At 38.0% G+C, this 15,060-nt stretch overlaps 1 protein-coding gene across 1 annotated transcript in view; it reads right to left on the bottom strand.

Moving 5' to 3' along the window:
* Nucleotides 1-15,060, bottom strand: part of CHORDC1 (cysteine and histidine rich domain containing 1) — a 19,505-nt gene extending 4,445 nt beyond the window's left edge. Inside the window, exons 1-10 of the mRNA XM_026109162.2 lie at nucleotides 14,780-15,060; nucleotides 8,912-8,961; nucleotides 6,753-6,809; nucleotides 6,027-6,187; nucleotides 5,260-5,360; nucleotides 4,251-4,309; nucleotides 3,022-3,092; nucleotides 2,679-2,784; nucleotides 940-1,059; nucleotides 192-254 (exon numbers count right to left, since the gene is read on the bottom strand). Coding sequence (XP_025964947.1) covers nucleotides 192-254; nucleotides 940-1,059; nucleotides 2,679-2,784; nucleotides 3,022-3,092; nucleotides 4,251-4,309; nucleotides 5,260-5,360; nucleotides 6,027-6,187; nucleotides 6,753-6,809; nucleotides 8,912-8,961; nucleotides 14,780-14,843 — 852 coding nt within the window. The 5' untranslated portion in view covers nucleotides 14,844-15,060. The remainder of the gene's footprint in view (nucleotides 1-191; nucleotides 255-939; nucleotides 1,060-2,678; nucleotides 2,785-3,021; nucleotides 3,093-4,250; nucleotides 4,310-5,259; nucleotides 5,361-6,026; nucleotides 6,188-6,752; nucleotides 6,810-8,911; nucleotides 8,962-14,779) is intronic.

Genomic DNA, 15,060 nt, shown 5'->3' with positions numbered 1-15,060 from the left:
TCAAAACGGGTAAACTACCATGTCAGACCTGGTTAGGGCTTTAGATTCAGATTTAAATTTAGTACTGAATGATGTGCAATTGAACTTCTTTCATTAAGCAGAATAATGAGAAAAATGTGTTTAGAAAGAGAGAAAGCTGAGGTTTTTTTCTTTTTTTTTGTTGAAATTGAAAAAATGATTCTTATACTTACTCCCCATAATTTCACACTGCGATGAAATTCTTTTTCTCCTTCAAATACAATGTGGATATTTAACTTAATAGGGAAAACAGAGAATTTTGTCAGGCTGATGGAACATTTAATAACTCAAGTATGTTTAAGTAAAATATATCACAACAGGACTTGGATCCTACATGAGCAAAGTGATCAAACCGCCCCTCATGCACAGGAATGAAAATCCATACTAATAGATTCAGATGATAGAATAGATTCTATACATCATAATCTATAGTGGTCTTAAATATTTCCTGTAGGCAGTATCATGTTCTCCAAATGTGTAGTGAAGAAATAAATCAGAGAAGGGTCATTTTAACACTTGTTTTACATTAGTATCCCTGAAACTGCATACCATAATGAATGATATAAAGTTACTTTAAGCCAAATGCAATGAAATTATGAATCTATCATTATTTACACATATAGTAATGTAAATCTATTTTGTAATCACTCTAGGGTTTTAAGTGCAAAAGTTTAAAGTTTTTGATGTATTATCTTGCAGTTTTTCAAAAAACATTAAAAGTACAGATGTTCACACAGAAGGGAACAAAGTGCTACACATTTGAACATAAATGTCAAGAAAAACTGTTTATCAAAAAAGATTCTTAAGCTGTTTCCTCTCTGCTTTGTAAATAAAGCAGAAAACAGATTTTTGTTACTTCAAGCTGCTGTGTTCTAACAACAAAATTAACAGAACAAACAAAATCCTAAGGCAGTTACTCACCATTGTGCTATTTGCTTCTACATAACTAAGATCAGGAACAGAGTTTTTAGCATATACCGAAATAGTTACTTCCCCTCCAGTTTGGTGCCAGTCATGCCTGCATGGAACTACTTTCTTTCCCTATGTAAGAAAAAAAATTATGAAAAAAATTAAAATCGCATTTATGAGAACTTGTACAAGATTAAACAGGAAAAGAACCTGGGTCTATTTTAATAATCAATAAAGACAGCTAATATAGGACTATATCCTGTGTTCAGATGAGTGCACAAAACTCTACTTAAATTATTTAACTAACTAACATTCAACTACTGGACCTTGACAAATATTAGAACTGAGAAAACCAATGTTCATGACAGGGACAATGATAAGAAAAAGGGACACTGTGATAGAATGAAATCAAAATCTTTCTTGTTGGATCAACTTTCTGTCCAAGACCACAGCATCCAGTAGGTGGTAGAAAGCAACCCAAGAAAGAAAAAGCAAGCGAGAACCCCAAGAAGTTTCCATATTACTGCAAGAAACTACTAAGTAATTCCCTGTGTTCTTTGATGAGGGAAAAAAAAATAGTGGAAAAGAAAAAAGAACAAATCACACACAAAAAAAGGTAGTCATTAAAAAAATACAGTTGGCTAAGAACCCATTATCTTAACATAAACACATTTAATGAAGAGTTTCTTAATGCACAGGTAAATTCTTTAAAAAAAATATTCTCCTGCTTTAGGCTCACGACTTCAGCTTTTTATCCTTCCTTTCCATATCTGAAAATACTGCTTAAGCACGCACATAAGTTGTCAAAGCAAGCAAAGTTTTTGTGACTCAGAGGGCATAAACGGCTTGGGAAGTAAATGTTGCAGAATGAGGTAAAACAGAACTATACTTTCTGTAGTACATCCTGGATTTTCTCTTGTTAAATGTTACTGATGTTTACAGTATCAATATAATTTTGCATCAGCAATAGACAATATATTCATAAACAAGAATTTTGTTTTCACCCGCATATGACCTACTAATTTAAGTAACTGTTATGTTACTCAATTCTAAAATATTTTCTAAAAACCTTTTAAAATATCAATAAAAATAGTTCTTTTCACCTTACAAATTTGTAGTTTGTTCCCATCATTGCAATGAAACACAAACTAAATGCTCTAGATGGTCTGTATCTGTTATACAAGAAATCAAACCAAAACATTAAATTGGTATCAGACTAGAAAAAGATTCAGATGCTTAAACAGAATCCAAATTAGAGCAAGATACCCCTCTCCCCACTAAAAGACCAACAAAAAAGACTCCAACCTCATGGACCTAGATCTGTTCAGCACCCCCTGTCTAATAATTTGATAAGATTCAGTCTGAGTGAAACTGGAAGTACAGTAAATTTTACTATAGAACATGTATGGCTATTTTCTGCATGGCCTTTATGGGAGGAAATATTTCTTATGATTTTTAAAAGAATGCTATCTGCAGTACAATAAACTTTTTTTAAAAACTAATACAGCAGAAAAGGCTTTTTTTTTTAAACTGAATTTGCAAAAACCAATTTTTTACATTTATATATGCATCAAGTATACTTCTATCCAAATTATTTCAAACTCTGTTTCTTCACTGTCATGCATAATATCCTCCATATTATTCTGGAGGTAATGAACTACAACAGCTCTATTACAATAATAAATCAAGCCACAGCTACTTTTCAGTACTCAGAATAACTAGCTACAAAATATAACACTAATACTACCTACCGCATCCTTTTTAGTCCATATGTGTGTTCCTCTTGTACAGCCTTCTTGAGCTAAAAATGTATTGAAGTCAGATGTTTTTCTTTTACAACAGCTCCAATACTTCATCCTTTAGAGTTTGAAAAGAAAGCAAATAAACAACATTTAGGACACTATTTACTATGAATACTTAATATCTTTCCTTTATGCAGTATTATTGTTAATTTAGTATATCCTCTCCCAGCATTGCTGTTCTGGACTATAAGAAATACACACACAAAAACAAAGCAACATCTGCAAAGAAAGCAGTTACAGATAATAGACTAATTAAAAAAAAAAAAGTAGAAGTTAACTGCATGATACTAACCCTTCATGGAATATAGGTACACCAGAATGGTATATACATACTTCTTCTGTGCTCTGTGGTCCTTCGTAAGTCTGGTTTGGGGGGGGGGGGGGGAGAAGGGGGTGGGGAGAGAGAGAGAGAGAGGGAGAGGGAGAGGGAGAGAGAGAGGGAGAGAAAGCATTTGAAGTGTATCACTAATTCAGTAAGTGGACCAAAACAAACAAAAAAATACAACAGGAACATTGAACAAAGTACTATAAAGCTTTTGAGTTGTTCATCTAATGGCTTGTTTTAGCTTTCCAAAACAGTCATTCAACCTTCATTCACAGAAGGTCCCCTGGCAGTCGATTCTTACAAACTATACTTTGTATTGGTTCAATAGATGACAGATCTCTCTGAGGGTCTAAAGAGACATTTATGAGCATGGAGTGCTACCTTTAAAAAGCACTAGATATTTGCAGAAGAACAACTACTTTATTAAAAATACATTAAAATTATCATTCCTACAAGAAAACACACAGACTCTCAAACGGAAGTAAATCAAATAATATACATCTTTGCCACAGAATGACATCAGTTGCTTTAACACAAATAAGAGACTGCTGTAAACTCCTCTCACACCAGAATTTCAGTAAAAAGAAAATAAAATTTGTCAGACCTCCAGTGAACTATATATCTCAATTGTACTGTCCTGTTCTGTATAAAACAAGGCTGTTAGTGGGAGGGGGAAAAAAAAAAAAAAAAGGAGAAAAAAAAAAAAAAGTCAGCTTAAAAAGATAGCATACCATAAAAAATAATTTTCATGCTGCAAGTGTGAATGCTTCTTTGTGGATTATTCAAGCAGGAAGCATTAACTGACAAGGACCGCAGAAATTCCTGAAGCAGGCACAGGTTACCAGAAGCAATTCAAACTGTTACCAGTAAGCCACCTCTCACCAATACTTATTTAACATTTTAAGCTGAACCACTTCAGTATCTTTGGTTTGGCAAACTTACTAATTAGAACCTTAGGATGGGGCCTCAGGGGAGGAAAAAAAAAAAGTCTTAGACTTAATACATCCACAATACAAAACAGCCCATATTTACTGATACCAAAGTATGCTACCAAATGTATATTTGTTCAGCCTGATACACTTTATGCCAATTCCAAATCATTTTGTAGTGCACTGAAAAAAAAAAAAAAAAAAACCAAAAACCTGTGCACCTAAACATACCTGCTAAGCTGTTAAGAGCAGAAATGAACCACTTACTTTTGAACAGCCTGCATTTTTACATGCTGTCCCAATCTTGATTTCATCACTGTCCTCTTCTGTAAACAGAATTATATTATAGAAATAAAGCAATTGAGGTTTACAGTCTACTAAATATTTTTTTTTTATTAAAGGTTAAAAAAAAACTAAGGACTAGATAACAGAAAAAACAAACAACCCTGAGTTTTCTATTTCCTGCCTTGTGCAGAAGTCTGCCAGAAAGATAAAGAAACAAAAGCTAGGTAAACAGCCCCCAAAATTGTCATATTATCTGTGCATCAGATTTTAAGTTCTAGACTTTTGCACTGTTTTAAGAGGAGGGGGAAAAAATACATGAAGAGAAGGACTATAATTGTAGGAGAAGAGAAACTTGTTACATGACAACAGCTCATCTTATTTGACTTCATAAAACTAAGACTATAAAAGGTTCCAATCGCTGTCTACAAGTACACAAAAGGAGAGAATTTGTATACCAAGAAGGAAGAAGTTGACAGTGTTCACACACAAACAAAACAAAATATAAAATGGCCAAAAATGTATTTAAGTTGAAATTAGAAAAAGTTTTTTAAGGAGCAGTGTAGTTCTGGAACACAATTCCAAGTGAACTGCGGGAAGAAAGAAGAGGAAAAACATACAATGGAGACCAAAGTAGTCTTCCAGGGAGTTTCACCAGTTTATGAAAGGCATGGTGTCCACAATAACAGACTAGCAGATTTTATTTCTCAGGAAACTCTCAGTCTTATATTTAGACAAAGATGTTCCCATATCTACTCTATCAGGAAAATCTTACAAAATAAACAGTTTAGAGAATTTTAGTGGGAACACACTTCTGACACCCAAACCCCTACACTCTGCTCACATTTCAGCTTTGATTGTCATTCCTTCCAGTGGAAGATATTTCACGGATTATTAAAAACATGAACATCTTTAGAAACATCAAATAATTAGTTTACATTTATTTGCCTGACAAGAAATGTCATATACATGCTCGATTTCTGCATAACCTTACCTTTTTTCTCCTCATTTTCTGATGACAGTTTCAGTTTATCTAAAGCTTGCTTCAATGAAGCTGAGACTTTCAGCTGCAAATTTGTCATTGGCTCATCTGGGCTAAAAACAGTCAATATATTCATCTTAAATTCATAAAATAATATTTACAAAATATGACAAAGCAGTAACTTTTAATCTTGCTATAGAGCTCTTCCTTTTCATCCTCCCTTATAACAAACATACTAGATTTCTAAATGCTTATTCTTACTGCTTATAGAAGAACAGACTAGAAATTTAGTAGACAGTCTCTTTTTTCAACAGGAAATCTTAAATTCCCTACAACAATAAAAATAAATGGGAGAGATTATGTAATCTGAACATAACCATCCTAAAGTTATTTTTAAGAATTTTTAAAACATGAAGAACAATTGCTAGTGGTATTCTAATCCATGAAGCTTTACATTGCAATTTTTGTTTCCTGTCAAGGTTAAAACTGAGGGGTCCTGTACTGCCTTGTCCTAATCTAAATCCTTTCATCTCATTTTGAAGCTCAAGATGACATCATCAATGCTACCAAACACAAGCTGTCTTAAAGTTCATTGGGGAATTTCTAACTGTACCTGCAATAGAAAGCCTACAAAAATGAGCTGAGCATCACCACCCACTATTCACACCAGCGCCCTGCCTGCGCTCAGACACATCTGCATACAACCAAACAACTAAGTGAGTTTTAGTTTGGCCAGCTGACAACAGGTTTGGCAAAACTGTTAGTTTGGTATACTATACCTTGGTCTTTTAATTGTTTCCAGTGGTTTTGGTGCCTGAATTATGTGTTCTTGAAATTTGGGTTTCAGTTCAGCTAGCTCCTTTCGTTCAGAGGTAGTTTTGACTTCTGGTTTAACAGGCTCAGGAGGTTTCTCACTGTTATGGAGACCCTTTGTACAGCCCTATTATGGAAAGCACGTGTTTATATATTTATGCAGCATATTTTGTGTGCCCAATTAAAGATGATCAGAAACTGCTACAAGTTTGATTTATTTCTTCAGACTCATCTTCCCCACTAGCCTATTTATAACACTGGCCACAAAGGAAATCCTACAACTAAGATGGAAAATATCTTCTTTTACACAAACACTTAATTTACAGGTATTTTAAAGAAAAAGTGCATACCTTCCATAACAATGGAAACAAAAGTCTTTTAAAAGTAAGCAATGGTTCTTTTGCTATCTATTTAGTTAGGGGAAAAAAAAAATCTTAATTAAAAAAATCTTAATTTACCTTCCTTCATTGTTAACAAGTCTAAATATGTTTTGATAAAACTAATGATAAACTTTAAAGCTTGAAAACTGAGACTTAACTTCAACATTATAGCAAGTAAAAATAGTGCATCTGAGACTTAAGACAGTTTTAACAAAAGTAAGAAAATTTTAAACATGTAAACACATGTACTATGTAATATTTATCACTGTGATTTGACAAGTAGAAGGATTTCAAAATATCCTGCATACGTACCACAATGCTTAAGAAGTCAGAAAAGTCTGTTGTTCTTCTCTTACAACACGACCAACCCTATAACCATTTTGGAATAAGAACAAAACAAGCATGAACACTTTATCCAGCAACAGCTTATAAAAACTAATTATATTCCTTTACAAGATGTAGAATTTTTTTATTATAATACTCTTCTATCCTTTGGACGCTGCGGTCAACCTTCTGTATTTTTAAAAACTACAGAAATGTATTACAACTGCCATTTTTTAGCTCACTCATGGTACTTCAATCAGAAAGCCCAGTAAAAACTTAGAGGCAGTAATTCCATGACAAGTCAAATGCCAACTTACTATGACAGAAAACAGAAATGTTACTGTAAAAGAGAGAGTAACATGTGACCAAATACATACTATAACTGAGACAAGGCTCATCTGTAGCACAGTTTTACAAGCCCCACTTCTAAAATGATGAGCATTAATCAAGTCTTCCAACTACTTATTTCCCTCCACACAACTGGAGATCTGCCATGTGTAGCCATATATCCACTTATGTCAACCAAGAATGCTTTTTATTATATAAATCAGAAATCCAATTTTAGAGAAAAGTATCTTGTCATTGTAAATAACAAATCTTAGAACTCAACTTTATTAAAGGTAACAGTCTGACTAACCAATACATTCTTCTACCACATCAAGAGCTTCAATGAGATGCTCGGTTTTAGGTAGGTAGTTCTAAAATATCCTCAAAATGTTCATTATTTCCATTATTTTTTATTCTTTTATTTTATTATTTCCACTGTATTTCCACTATTCACTATTTCCAAGGAGGTAGAAAGTTCACCCCTGCCCACTTGGATCATCTGCAATTCACATCGGAAGGAAGATTACTCATACAAAATTATGATAAATTTTTAATGAGGTTAAAAAAAAAATAGGGTAGGCAGAGGGGGAAAAGTAGTGCTTGACTGAGAAACAGTGCTTATATAAAAGAAAGAGGGAGCAACCACAATCTTCTGAAGTAAATTTAGAACTTCTGTCTTCCTGCCTAGTGGCAGAAGCTCTATTAATTGTGTTATGAGTACAACTATAATTCTGTAGCAAACGATTTGCTATAGTGTAAGTACATTCATATGTGACCTAATAGTGTCTGGCCTGTTCTTGGCAGTGGCACACTGTGGCCACTTCTAGAGTCATGCACCGCAATACAAGTACTAGCTCACTGAACACGTGCTTCCCAACACACACACACACAGGCCTCCAAGCACTTAAAAGACATTACACATCATGGGGAAGGGATGAAATGCATTGCCAGTAGAAGCAGCTCCCACATCAGAAAAAGATATGTTTGCCCCACAGCTCAGTCAAATCACAGTTCCAAGACCCAAGAAAGGTCACTTAGGCTACATCTGTGTTAGTAAATTAGTGCCATGGAACATTCCTGGACTGCAGACTTCTGATCATATACAGTTAAATTACTAATAAGATTTCTGGTACTGTTTCAGCCTGAGCCAAGCAGTTCTCTCTCAGTAATTCCCAGCTGGTAGTTTGGATGTAGCCACTTGATCCTGAAGCGGAAAAAGAGTTCAATACTATGAATATGGGCCATGATGTGTCTGTCAGCCTAACCACCACAGACCAGTTCCAGGTATATTTAATTCACTACAGAAGATGTAGCCCAAGAATCCTGGGCAGCTGTGTAGGGGGCATGGGTGAGCACTCCGAACTTAACAGACATGTTCATTTGTCAGATTAAAAGAACAGTTATTTTTTACAGCAGGCAAATGTAACATATATGCTAGTGTTCTAGCCAAATAAAACCACAACTAAATTGGTCTAAATCCCAGGCAAGTTAATAACTGAAGAGCATGAGACCTCTCAATGCCTCCAGAGATCTATTAGAGAACCTAATTAAACTGCTGAGACACCTGAAGTCAATCAACACGAAACAACTCACAGGACACGTGCAGCATTCAGATCATATGAATATAGCTTTTAATTTCTTTTCCAGTTTTGAGTAAGCACTGTTTTCTAGCTTCATGATGTTGCTCAAACACAACAGACTAGATATTAGTTTTTATGCCATTGACAGATTTGAAAGGAAAAAAGGGGAAAAAACATCACAAGCATACTGTCCTACACAAACAGGAAAAAAAAGACTTAAAAAGGTATTTTCATACTTACTTTCAGAGCATCATGAAAGACTGGCACACCTGGATGATATGTACATGAATCTAGAAGAAAATGACTATTATTAATATTTATTAATATTTAGGCATACCAAGAATCCTTATAACTATTCACCTGATCACAAACATAGCAAAAAATGTCACACATGCAATTCACATATGCCATGAGCTGCCCCACTCCCCCAAATGCACATACTTATGAAAGAAACTACAAACTTCATAGAACAGACTTTCTGACTGCATGTATTAAAACTAAATAATCAAGAATATTTCTTCTGTATTATACAACAGAGACCACAAAGCAGGCACCTAAAACAAACTCCTCCTCTGTTTGTATCAAATAAACTTTCTATGGACCACCTCTAGCCTCCATCAATGATTAGTCCTCCCTGGTAATCCAGCAGAAGTACGAAAAAGTAGCCGTAGGGCCATCTGATGGAGGGGAAAAAAAAAAAAAAACAAAACACAGCTCATTTGCAATATCAAATACACCTGTTCACAGCTGTATGGATGGATTTAGGCTTTCTATCCAGAAGCACTATGTTTCCAAGCTCTCTGAAAACCTCTCTCCAGTTCATTAATTTATCCATGATAATTAGTTTGTTCTTCGGTGGCTGTTTTTGGTATCCTAGGTCACTTAAGGACTCAAACCCAAAAGCCAATCTTCCACATACGAGATTTAGACATGTTAATACTACTAATTATACCTAGGCTCTGTACAAATACTACACTGAAATGCTATTTCCATTAACTGGAATATCTCACAGAACATGTATTTTATCAGCATAATAGCATTTAATGCAGGAACTGCTCTTTTTTAAGTTTAATCTATGTATCTGTCAGGTGTAATAATTCCTCTAATTACATTCTCTCTCTTCAACGTGTACTGCATGGATATTTTTTTTCTGAGGTAGAAACAGTTAAAATCAGAAGTGACACAAAGAGTAACCATTAGTAAGCCCCTAGAAAACAGAAGAGTGAAAAAAATAAGTCACATTTTACGTAACAAGAGGCAAATAAGTGATAAACAACTCTTTATTAATAATGGAGCCCATTTACTATCTGTAGGCAAACACAAATCACTTACGAAAAATTAAAAATTAAAAATAAATATGCACGTTAAAAAAATTTGCTTGGTATCCTCTTCTTTACTTGTGTATTCGGTGCCTAAGTCTAAGACACTAACATGGTCTGAAAAGCAAGTTACCTTAAGATGACAGTTCCCACCTCAGACTCGAAAGGTTCATATTTTAGGACATCAGCCCCACAGCAGGACTTGTATGCATATCCATAATCTCTGCCAATCCCTTTGGCTTAACCATGAAAGGCTAATGCTAGTAAACCTCACAGGAACTATGAAAATGTGGTTACTTTGTATAAAGACCCCAGGACTTCCCTGCTAAGTCAAACAAAACTAAAAATAGAGGTTATTCTTTTCCAGAAGTATGAAAGTATGTCATCACAAGCATCACGGTAGTAAAACTAAGCTATATTTGCAGCAAATATAATTTCTGAATCAGAAATCTTAAATTACAATTTCTGACCCCTCACAAGTATGTGGGTTCAAATGAGAGAGACGTGGTTAACAAGTGCCATGTTTGTAGAGACTGAAACCATCTTGAGGTCAATTAATTCAGGGACAGCAATCCTCTGGCTCACAGATCACACACAGACAAATGTCCATCTGGCCAAGCCCAATCCTTCTTTCCTTCTGAAGCCCTCTTAGCAGGTGGTACATCATGTAGCAAATGAGAACCCACTCTCTGCTGCTGTCTCATGAGACCATGCATGTTCCACAACAGAAGATGCGGAGGCAAGTGGCTCTGCCGTGCCTCAAAAGAGGCAGTGGGACTTACCCATGAAATAGGCTGAATTCCAGTAATCTAGTCTGCATATCAAAGGACACTAAGATAATCACCCATTTCTACTCGTACTGAGCCCAACCACTCACATCCGAGTGAAGTCTACCTCCATAAAAATACTTCAACTCTGACTAGAGGAAAGAAAGGGAACTTAGCACACACTGATAGTCACTCTAACAGTTAAAAGCACGTTCTATTTTTAATTTGTCTGAGTTCAGCTTCCATCTTTTGGATGCCACTAAACGTTAAGACATCCAAGTCTCTTCTCCACTACTGTTAATACACTTAACCAGGACAAGCACAAGGTCATTCAAAGAAAGCTATTTTCTCTCACAGTCAACTCATTTCTGGAGATGTGAGTACCACAAATTTTCATTTTTTTAAAAAATGCTCATGAACCAATCCCAGTCTCATAATGCACACACTGATCTCCGGTCATCATCTTACTGAAACATCCTTGCTTATTCATTAAAGTACCTTGCTATACTTTTGGTTAAATGTCAGAGTAGAAAAATGGTACAGAACATCTAAACTTGCAGGATTCCAATGCAAATACCTCATTTAAAATTCTAAAGGATGAAGCGAGATATCTGCCTACCTACAACTCAGACACTGAGCTGCTACCCTGTGGAAACACTCTAATACTTGCAAACCCAGAAATAATGAAAAGTTGTTAGACCTGATGAACTTCATTCAGCACCTTGGGGAAACTGATGCCTTCAAGAGGCTGCTGAAGCAAAGGAGCCAATTCCACTGAACTTCTTACAGGATTAGGAAAAAAAATGTAGAAAATGGGAAAAACATGGTAAGACAGGAGTTTATAAATAGTTCACAGAGAAGAGAAAGGCTCAGGCTGAGAAATACAAATCCCTGGGAAAAAGAGAGGATCAGAGGATGCACTTCTACTGCAATGCAGTTTGAACCGTGGGTACCAGGCAAGGTTACAGAAAGCAGACTTTGGACAGAAACTGCAAAATCTATAGGCTAGCATTTCCTGTAACTCCACCCAGTGCAGCCGGAGGCAAAAAGGCTTCTCTTCCTGGGTCTAGCTGGGGGCTCTAGTCTAGTGAGCATGTAGTGAAGATAAGCACAATCGGTGGGCCAATGAAACAGAAACCTGAGTCTTCTTTCCCTCACTCCACCTCAGGAACACATAAAGCAGGTCTTCCTCAGCTCTGTGATCATGTTTATCCTGCAGCTGCAATATCACTAAGTTCAGTCGAAGGAAAAAGGGTAAAAATAGGCAAGATAGAGAGAGCAAGTCCTTCCAATCTGGCAAGACCAAATTAAACTGCATTAAGCCTTATGTGAAAGTGTATCCTCAGACATCGATGCACTGCAGGAGAAAGATTTTGATCCACCTCACAGAGCCGTGGCCTAAACCAAAGAAATGTTATAGCACAGCAAGAAAAATCAAGACAAAAACATGTAATATATGTATTCTTAGTCTGCATGTACACACTACCCTTTTCAACTGCAGTAAAACAACACTGTTAAAACCTATGCAAAAATGTGCATGTAATACCACTGCTGAAATGGCAAACATTTAACCTTGCCTTGAAACGGATTAAAAATGTTCATAAGGTCAGGCAAAGCTAAGAAAAAAAAAATAAAATTAAACCCTACTGCCAGCCACTCTCGAAGTTAAGTTCCACCTTCTGTCGGATGCTCTACAAGTCTTTAACAGTATAAACCTGATTAGTAGTTAACATTCCTAAAATGGATGTGAAATTTGTATCTTGGCAGGCATGCCATAAATGAATTCGTAATTGTGCATTCTGTCACTAGGTAGACATACCTTTACTGCCTTCCCTCTGGCTGTTTTTTCTACCCCTCTTTCAGAAGCATACAGTCCTTCACGAAACATCAGCCAGTTACAACTTGCTTTTTTTTTTTCCCCTCCCTTGAAACAATGGCTTATACAGAAAATTGATGCATACATTATTTCAGCCATCTGATTCTGAAGAGCATGTTAATGGCCTCTTACATCAATCATCACTATGGGAACATATACACTGGAGACTGAATGTGGACAAAGAGGCAGAAAGTTCCAAAACACTTTTGAGACCACGAGGTCTTATTTTCTCCTGATTTTCATTTGGGAATACTTCCTAATAACTCTTGTTCCTAAACTTAACTGTAAGACTACAGCAATACAAAAGTTTTTATAAAAGGAACAAGTATGCTGGTGGTTAACACATGTACTAACCTTAATCCTCACAATGTATCAAATGTTTTTGCCTGCTCAGAATAGAGCTCTGAAGCACAAATAAACCTTACACTTTACAGCCAAACACATTTAAATATGGATATAGATGTCTAAGTACTAATCCTCCCATTGACCTTGAGGAAATTTAGGGATGCTGAAAGTCACAATTAATTTACTTCAGCAAAAAATGTCTAACTTCGCTTTCTCAAGTGCTCTGTGAAGAACGATGCATCTCTAGAACGGCTTAACCTAGGACACTGTAATTCCAACAAGCATTCTACTCATTTACCTAAACAAACTTCAGCCCAGGAAGCTGTTTTTCTCATCAAAGCATCACACAATTAGCAAGTAATATGCCATGCCAACCTGATCAGGTCTACTGCAATTTTTATCATATATATAGGAAGACACCACGAAGAACTGTTACTTTAATTGTAAGAACAGAACATGAAGCAAGTCCTTCTGAAAGGAATGAAGTTTTTTTTTTATTATTAAAAAAGTTATCTACTTTGTCTTTTGGAAGAAGGCCGGGGGTGGTGGGGTCACCAAATGGAAGCTTTCCAAAAGCATGTCTGCTTTTGTTGTTACCAACATTTGTGAGTCTTGCTCAAAACATTGTCCCCCTCTTGAAAATACTCAGCTCAGAAAAACAAAACAAAGATTTTATGCAGTGGTTCTTAATCAGACAGTAAGCACATGCTAGAGCACATTAGTCTACTTCTAATCTTTTGGGTCACTAAAAATTAAGCCGACACAAAGAGGCCATTCTAGAAATTCAGCCAACACAGATACTTTACAAACCAGTTGAGGGTAATCCTGTTGAGAACTGAGGTCACCCTTTTGCAGCCTCAGTGGAACTTTGCAACCTAAAATGATAATGCATTGATGATATTTCTCATCACATACTTCGTTGCCAACATTGATGGGGGAAGCGCTGCAAGAGCTCACGGCAGTTGACAAAGCAGACATACATGTATCATAAGACACGTTTTACTAGCTGCTATAAGTACACGCTCTAAATATACATTACCTGTTACTGTTTGTAACTCTGAGGTATGCAACACCCACAGAAGTGCTCTCCCAAAAAATTCTGTTGCTCAAGGCCTCCAGTTTATACCTTAACAATATGTCCCAAGAGTGGGAAGAACTGCTTTTTGTGGTCTGTTTTCCCTCACAGCACTCTGACACAGCATTTTGACAAGTGCAAACATAAGCCTACCAGGATAAGCACAGTCTTTCTTTGTTATTATCCACCTATACTTTGGGTAAGAAGGTTTGCTATCCGTGCCACCAGCAGCCCGTGAGGTTTACCAGACAGCCAGGCTCGGCGCCAGCCCCGGACTTCCGCATTGACGGCGCAGCTCCAGCCCTGCCAGGTTTCGCTGTCCAGCTGCCGCAATGCCCTCAACGTAGCGACCTGCAGCATCACTGTATCCCCCGGATCGCCCATTCGCCCCGAAAGCGGCAGGAAGCGCCCCGGGGAAACGCGAGTGCCCCGGTGAGAGCAGGTCGGGACAGCGCGGGAGCCCCTGCCCGGCGGCGGGCAGCGGCGAGGGGACCGGGACCGCCGGGCCCCGTCCTGTCACCGCGCAGTGCCGGGCACCCCGCGGGCCTGACAGCTCCGCGCCGCCCCGCGCCGCCCGGCCCCGCGGAGGGCAGAGCGGGTGCCGGGGCTCCCTGGGCCGCGCAGCCCGCCCCGCCGCCCCACGAAAGGCCCCCCAAAGCCGGCGTGCGGGGGGCGAAGGGCAGCGGCGGCCGCCGCGAGTGACGCCCGCCCGCCCGCCGCTCTCACCCTCCGTGTTGGTCTCGGGGTCGAAGCGCTGGCCGCAGCCGCGGTTGTAGCAGAGCAAAGACATGGCGGCGCAGCGGCCGGCAGCGGCTCCTCCGCGGCCGCCAGGCAGAGCGGCAGAGCGGCAGCCGGAAGCCGGGCAGCGCCGGGCCGGGGGGCGGCGCGGCGGCCGCGGCGGAAAGAGCCGAGCGGAGCTTTCCGGAATCTTCACGAAGCTTCGTGGGGGAGCGGCGAGCCGGCGGGCGGCATTGCGCAGGCGCCAACGCTCGGCGCCGGGAGCCGTT

The sequence above is a fragment of the Dromaius novaehollandiae genome, chromosome 1 (assembly GCF_036370855.1).
Source record: "Dromaius novaehollandiae isolate bDroNov1 chromosome 1, bDroNov1.hap1, whole genome shotgun sequence".
NCBI lineage: Eukaryota > Metazoa > Chordata > Aves > Casuariiformes > Dromaiidae > Dromaius > Dromaius novaehollandiae.
Note: the sequence above shows the minus strand (reverse complement) of the source record. Positions and strands in the feature narration are given on the sequence as shown.